This window comes from Dipodomys ordii, unplaced genomic scaffold, assembly GCF_000151885.1.
Source record: "Dipodomys ordii isolate 6190 unplaced genomic scaffold, Dord_2.0 Scaffold9, whole genome shotgun sequence".
Taxonomy (NCBI): domain Eukaryota; kingdom Metazoa; phylum Chordata; class Mammalia; order Rodentia; family Heteromyidae; genus Dipodomys; species Dipodomys ordii.
In genome coordinates, this window is record NW_012267225.1 from 18,359,634 (window position 1) to 18,366,803 (window position 7,170).

Below are 7,170 nucleotides of genomic sequence, written 5' to 3' on the forward strand. Positions count from 1 at the left end.
ATCACTACCATAAAGAATTGACAAATTAAAATAATTCAAGGCCACTGATTGGTAGGAATGAGGAAGATGAATACACTGAACCATTAAAATTTAAATGAACAGGGGCTGGGAAGGTGGCTCAGTGGTAGAGCGCTTGCCTTACATGCCTGAGGCCCCAGGTTTGATTCCTCAGCACCACATAAGCAAAAAGAAAAAAGCCATAAGTGGTGCTGTGGCTCAAGTGGTAGAGCGCTAGCCTTGAGCTGAAGAGCTGAGGGACAGCGCCCAGGCCCAGAGTTCAGGCCCCACGACTGGACCCCCAAAAAATTTTTAAATGGACAATTATAAGCATCAAGAGATATCACTGGATTGTTGAAAGAAGACATTAAAAATGAAGAAACTCAATATTCAAATTAAATACTACAATGTGTGTTCTATAGAATAAAAATCTGTTTAGTCAGCCAATCAAAGAAGCATTCAAACTCTGTTAGATGCTGCATTTATTTAGCATCTCTTGATAACGCAACAAGTTGCCACTCAATTGGCTTTTCCATAGTCTCTTAGACACTATATATATATAATATACATAATATATATAACATATTATATAATATATATTATATATGCAATATTTTATATAGAATGATAACATACTATATGTATTATATGTAATAGTTACATATAGTACATAAAATATTATATATACTATAAAATAATATACTATATCTGTAATGAATCTGTGTGCTTTGGATCTGCTGCTTGCTTTGAACCTTGAAGTAAACATAAGAGCTGCTGTATTTTGGATCTGAAGCATTTTCCAAGGCTCATATATGTTAAAGGCTTTGTCACCATCCTGTGTTAGAGGTAGTAGATCCCTAAAAAAAGTAGGGCTCAGAGGAAGGAAATATGGTCACTGAGGAAGTGTTCTAGAAGTTGGTATTGGGACTCCAGCCCCTTCCACTCTTTCTTTCTCTCTTTGCTCCTTGGCTGTTGTGAGCTCTACTATAACCTCCCAACATGATGACCTAGTGACCCTGATGAGGGCCAAAATAAAACTTAGCTTCTTGTTAGGTGATTATCCCAGGTATTTTAATCACAGCAATGGAAATTTAATCCAGCCATCAAGAGAATGACTGATACAATTCTAAAGGAACAATATTCTAAAGTTAGCTGGTTACTTACCAAAATTCTTTTTCCTTTGGCTCTCATAAAAATCCATCCAACTTAGGACTGGGAAGGTGGCTCAGCGATAGAGTGCTTGCTTTGCATGCATGAGGCCCTGGGTTCGATTCCCCAGCACCACATAAGCAAAAAGAAAAAAAGCTGGAAGTGATGCTGTGGCTCAAGTGGTAGAGTGCTAGCCTTGAGCTGAAGGGCTGAGGGACAACGCCCAGGCCCAGAGTTCAGGCCCCACGACCAGACCCCCCAAAAAACAAACAAAAAAATCCATCCAACTTAAATTCAAATGATAAAAAATTACAGAGATGTATTTCATATCTGAATTTGAATGCTGGCTTGACACAAAAATGGATATAGTAGAGCAATTAGAATGGTTTAACTTTGACAATTTTTGACTCATCAACAAATTAAAGACATCACTCTTGGAATTCATTTTCTGGCTTACATTTGCGGTATAACATAACTGACAAAATGTGACAATATAAATGGTTTGTCTTATATATTTAAATATAAATTCACTGTGTTTTGTGACAACTTATTAGTTTAGTCATACTAAACAGATTTTTATTTTATTTTATTTTTTAGTTTTAGTTTTTTGTCGGTCATGGGGCCTGAACTCTGGGCCTGGGCGCTTGTCCCTCAGCTCTTCAGCTCAAGGCTAGTGTTTTACCACTTGAGCCACAGCTCCACTTCCAGCTTTTTCTGTTTATGTGGTGCTAAGGAATAAAACCCAGGGCCTCATGCATGCAAGGCAAGCACTCTACCACTGAGCCACCTTCCCAGCCCTTACAGATTCTTAGAAAGGACTTTCAATTTTTTTCTTCCTACCACTTATATTTTTAAGACAATTTTTAGGCTCACAGAAAAATTGAGCACAAAATACAGAGATTTCTTTTTTTTTCCAGAGATTTCTTTTATGCCCACATAAGAAAATATGAAGAAGCTGGACACGGGTGGCTCACGCCTATAATCCTAGCTATTCAGTAGGCTAAGATCTGAGAATCATGGTTCAAAGCCAGCCCAGGCAGGAAAGTCCATGAGACTCTTATCTTCAATTAACCACCAGAAAACCGGAAGTGTTTAGCCAATTTTGCCAGCACCATTTACTGTCTTTCTCCCACTCTATTTTTATCTTATTGTTACCTTATCGAAGATTAGGTTTGCGAGTTCATTTCTGGGTTTTCAGTTCTATTCCATGGGTACTCAGGTCTGTTCTTGTGCCAGTATCAAGCCATTTTGATTATTATAGCTTTGTCATAGAGTTTGAAGTTTGGTACTGATATTCTTCCAGCACTGTTCTTTCTGCTAAGGATTGTTTTTGCTATTCAGTGTCTTTTAGTGTTCCATATGATTTTTTGATTGCTTTTTGTATTTCATTGAACAATGAGGTAGGGATATTGATAGGTATTGTATTGAATTTGTAGAGAGCCTTTGGCAGTATTGCCCATTTCATGATGTTAATCCTCCCAATCCAGGAGCATGGGAAAATTTTCCACTTCCTTAGTTCTTTTTCCTTTTTCAGGTTTTTAAAGTTTTCATCATAGAGATCCTTCAGCTCTTTGGTTAACTCCTAGGTATTTTATTTTTTTGTTGGGCTATTACAAAAGGAGTTGCTTTCCTGATTTCAGCCATGCTCTTCTCGTTATTGGCATACAAGAAAGCTATTGATTTTTGAGAGTTAAGTTTATACCTGCTACTTTGCCAGTTTCTGATCAGCTGGAGTAACTTGGGAGTAGAGTCCATGGGGTTCTTTAAGTACACAATCATGTCATCTGCAAGGAGGGAGAATTTTACCTCATCTTTCCCTATTTGGATCCCCTTTATGTTTGCATCTTGTTTTATTCCTCTAGCTAGGCATTCTAATATTAATTGTTCATGAAATTAGAGGAAATAACTTTAGCTTGTCACCATTAAGTATAATGCTGGCTGTAGTTTGTTATATATAACCTTTATTATATTGAGGAATGTTCCATGGATTCCTAGTTTCTCCAGAGCTTTCTTCATAAAGGGATATTGGATCTTGTCAAATGCTTTTTCTGCATCTATTGAGATAATTATGTGGTTCTTATCCTTGCTCTTGTTGATGTTATGAATTACATTAATTGATTTGCATATATTGAACCAGCTTTTCAATCCTGAAATGTATCCTGTTTGATCATAGTGTGTGGTTGTTTTTGATGAATTGTTGAAGTCGATTGTGTATGTTCTTTATCTGCATTGTTATTAAGCTAGAAATCATTAACAAAAGAGAAAAATCTCCAAATGTTTCAAAATTATCAACTACATACACACACATCATATACCCACATCATACACACACATATACCTGGATGTTTATGTGTCTGTTCTATATATATAATCTCCTTGTTTTGCTCATATAATAGAGTTTTCTCATATAGTGTTCTATATGAATGCAGCCTGTGAATCTCCTGCGAATTTTGGGCAAGCATGAAAGCAAATGTATGTAGATCCCTGGGGGTGGGGGGAACTTAGAGAGGAGGAAGAGGAGGCAGAAGAGGAGGAAGAGGAAAGCATATATTTCCCACCTTATAGTCTCCTTCCTCTGGTTGTGTGAGATCTTTTTCTCAGTGTCTCAGGTCCTAGCCTTTAAAATGTGTCCTAAAGGACCCAACAAGCACTTTATTTGGTTGTTAACTGCTTCTATGGCTGGAGGTTTATTGAGGTTAGAAGCCTAGTGTTTTAATTTACTGACTCTTCCCAAAGGGAAGATGGAGAGTAAAAGATAGGAATTGGAGAGAAGTAAATATAGTTTATTTCATTTGCTCCTCAGTCCTCAGAGGAACTGATTAGGTGCCTTGCATGATTTCTGTTTTTATAGGAAGAATCCAAAGCTGGGGGAGACAGCAGCCTTGGAGCGCAAGCTGGCCTCTGCTCTGCTTACCTTTAACCTCTGGCCTGACTTCAGGCAGTTCTCATTAGTGCACGAATGAGGAATGCACCTGTGCAAATCAGCTGAACGCGTCAATAATATGCAACATTTTTGCATTAAGTCACCATGCATTAAGTCACCGTGCTCACTAGCAGTTAATCTATATTATTTAAGTCTGTCCATGTATTTTTAGAAAACATGAAAGCATCTCAAATTGTCACTCATTCTAATCTAATCTCTGAAGACTACTGTGTTAGAAAATGAATTCTATTTGCATTTTAAACTACATTCACTATTTCCTTCGGCATAGCAATAGAATTTCAAATTCCGTGTTGTATTTGGAGCATGTCGTTGAAATCATCTTTGAAAAACAGATGACTAACACTTTAGCTTTTGTTTTTCTTAAATTCAATTTTAAAGAAATGCTTTAAGCTATCTTTAAATAGTCATACTAAGAGGTTTCAATTCAGCGTGTCAGTTTATGAGCATAAGCCATCTTGATCAGTGTTACCCCTTTTCTCGCCTTCTCCATCTCACCCATCTCCTAAAGTTATCCCATCTAATTCTTAATAGGAAAGTGTTTTATTATGTCAACGGTGAAGGGAGTTTACACGTGAGGAAGGAAGAAAAAAATCCCCATCTGGTCTGAGGAATGCTGTTTTCTGTCGGTTCTAAGCGTTTTATTGGGACGGGGCTGAGGGTGGCAGGCAGGTCAGTAGAGAGCAGACACTGCGGCTGCGCAGTCCCTGCTCCAGCGAGAGCTAGCGAGCGGGAGGCACCTGCTGAGAGCTGCAGCCTCCGGGCGAACGCGGCGGAGGAGTGGCCCGTGCTCGCCTGCGCTGCGCCCGCTCCCAGAGCCGGCTGGAAGGGCAAACCTTGCTTGTGTTCAGCCAGGTAAGGCAAAGTTTGCTGCTGGGTTTGTAGTGGCCAAGGACGCGTGGAACCGCGGGGTACCGAAGCTCGCCTGTGCGGAATTCTTTGGGGGAGACCAGGGGTACCCTAAAACACGGGCGATGGACTTGCGTTTACTTTTGAGGAGTAGGAAAGCGCTCCGCAGTACGGATGGATTCAATTTGTTGGGAAGGGATTTCAGCAAGTAGCGGAATGCTGGCCCGGGCCGGGGGGAGGCTGGCGCCCATCTCGGAACCTCGCTGCCGCTTAGAGCTGCACGTCAACGAGCATAACCTGTGTTTTCCATTCTGTTTCCAGCATCAGTCGTCCAGGGCGACCGAGGGCTGCGTGACGGGGTGGCGGGAAACGCTGCCCCCCCACCCGGGGGCCCGGAGGACTCTGACCATCTCACCCTGGGCGCTCGCGCAGGTTCGCGCCCGCGCGGGCTTCGGAGCCACCGAACCTCGCGCGCACGTCGGCCTTGGGGACTCGCGGCGGGGGTGGAGGGGGGGGGGTCCTCGGCTCTCCTGCCCTCGCCGGACATGCGCAACGCGTCCTGGTCTGAGCCCAGCGGGGCCAATGCGTCGTGCCTGGGATCCGTTCCGGGCTGCCCCAACTCGTCGATCCCGGCGCCGCTGCCGCTGCCGCCGCCGCTGGCGGTGGCCGTGCCCGTCGTCTACGCGGTGATCTGCGCCGTGGGGCTGGCGGGCAACTCGGCCGTGCTGTTGGTGCTGTTGCGGACCCCGCGCATGAAGACCGTCACCAACCTGTTCATCCTCAACCTGGCCATCGCCGACGAGCTCTTCACCCTGGTGCTCCCCGTCAACATCGCCGACTTCCTGCTGCGGCAGTGGCCCTTCGGGGAGCTCATGTGCAAGCTGATCGTGGCCATCGACCAGTACAACACCTTCTCCAGCCTCTATTTCCTCACCGTCATGAGCGCGGACCGCTACCTGGTGGTGCTGGCCACCGCCCAGTCGCGCCGGGTCGCCGGCCGGACCTACGGCGCCGCCCGCGCCGTGAGCCTGGCGGTGTGGGCGCTGGTCACCCTCGTGGTGCTGCCCTTCGCCGTCTTCGCCCGCCTCGACGACGAGCAGGGCCGGCTGCAGTGCGTGCTGGTCTTCCCGCAGCCGGAGGCCTTCTGGTGGCGGGCCAGCCGTCTCTACACGCTCGTGCTGGGCTTCGCCCTCCCGGTGTCCGCCATCTGCGTCCTCTACTCCACCCTGCTGTGCCGGCTACGTGCCATTCGGCTGGACAACCACGCCAAGGCGCTGGATCGCGCCAAGAAGCGGGTGACCGTGCTGGTGGTGGCGATCCTGGCGGTGTGCCTCCTGTGCTGGACGCCCTACCACCTGAGCACCGTGGTGGTGCTCACCACCGACCTCCCGCAGACGCCGCTGGTCGTCGCCATCTCCTACTTCATCACCAGCCTGAGCTACGCCAACAGCTGCCTCAACCCCTTTCTCTACGCCTTCCTGGACGACGGCTTCCGCAAGAACCTGCGCCAGCTGCTGGCGTGCCGCGCGGCCCCCTGACCGGCCGGGGCTCTCCCGCCATCCCGGGGCAGGCTCAGGGGAGGCCCGGGACCATCACCGACGGCAGCCTGGTATTGCCCAACTCTCAGCCCCATGCCATCCCTCGAGCCTCGGAGGCGCCCTGCCCGCGCTCACGGTGTGAGTCGCCCTGGAGGTGAGGCCGGTGCGTGCTGGAGGTGCGTGACAGGCCCCGGGCGCCGCGCTCACGCTCCTCAACGCAGAAGGACAACCATGCAGTCTCGAACTCGGCACAGAGACGTCTTAGTGGGGTGGAAGTGGGCGCCAGGGCTGGAAACCCGCGCCCGCCGGGCGGCACCGGGCAGGAGGAGGTCGCCGGCGCCCCCAGGCGTCGGCGCCGAGCGGCCTCAGGCCTCGGATCTTCGCGGCTTCGCGCTCGGCAGCGCCTGGCTATGCTTTGGCTCACGCGGACAAACATCCTGGCTTGCTTCGCTCGCCCTTCCGCGAGTTCGCGCCCACCCTTGATTTACACCCCAGAGGGACCGGCCGCGCGATGACATCTGCCGAGACTGCCTGGGCTCGCCGAGGGCGAAGGGGTAGGATAGGAAAGGGGAGGCAGGAACCTGGCAGCGACTGCCCAGACGAGTCACCGTTTCCCTTCCCTCCCTCAGCCCCGCTTTCTGTTTTCCAAGCTCACCCTAACATTCCTTCTTCCTTCTTCGGGGAAGAACCGAGAGG

At 47.6% G+C, this 7,170-nt stretch overlaps 1 protein-coding gene across 1 annotated transcript; it reads left to right on the forward strand.

Annotated features, from left to right (window-relative positions):
• The first annotated feature begins 5,481 nt into the window (after window positions 1-5,481).
• On the forward strand, window positions 5,482-6,474 carry Npbwr1 (neuropeptides B/W receptor 1). The gene has a single exon (XM_013009301.1). It carries the CDS (start codon window positions 5,482-5,484, stop codon window positions 6,472-6,474), a length of 993 nt encoding a protein of 330 aa, XP_012864755.1.
• The last annotated feature ends 696 nt before the right edge of the window (window positions 6,475-7,170 follow it).

Bases quoted from the DNA above. Each gene is read 5' to 3' on its own strand.
- Npbwr1 (XM_013009301.1), top strand. From the start codon at position 5,482: ATGCGCAACGCGTCCTGGTCTGAGCCCAGCGGGGCCAATGCGTCGTGC.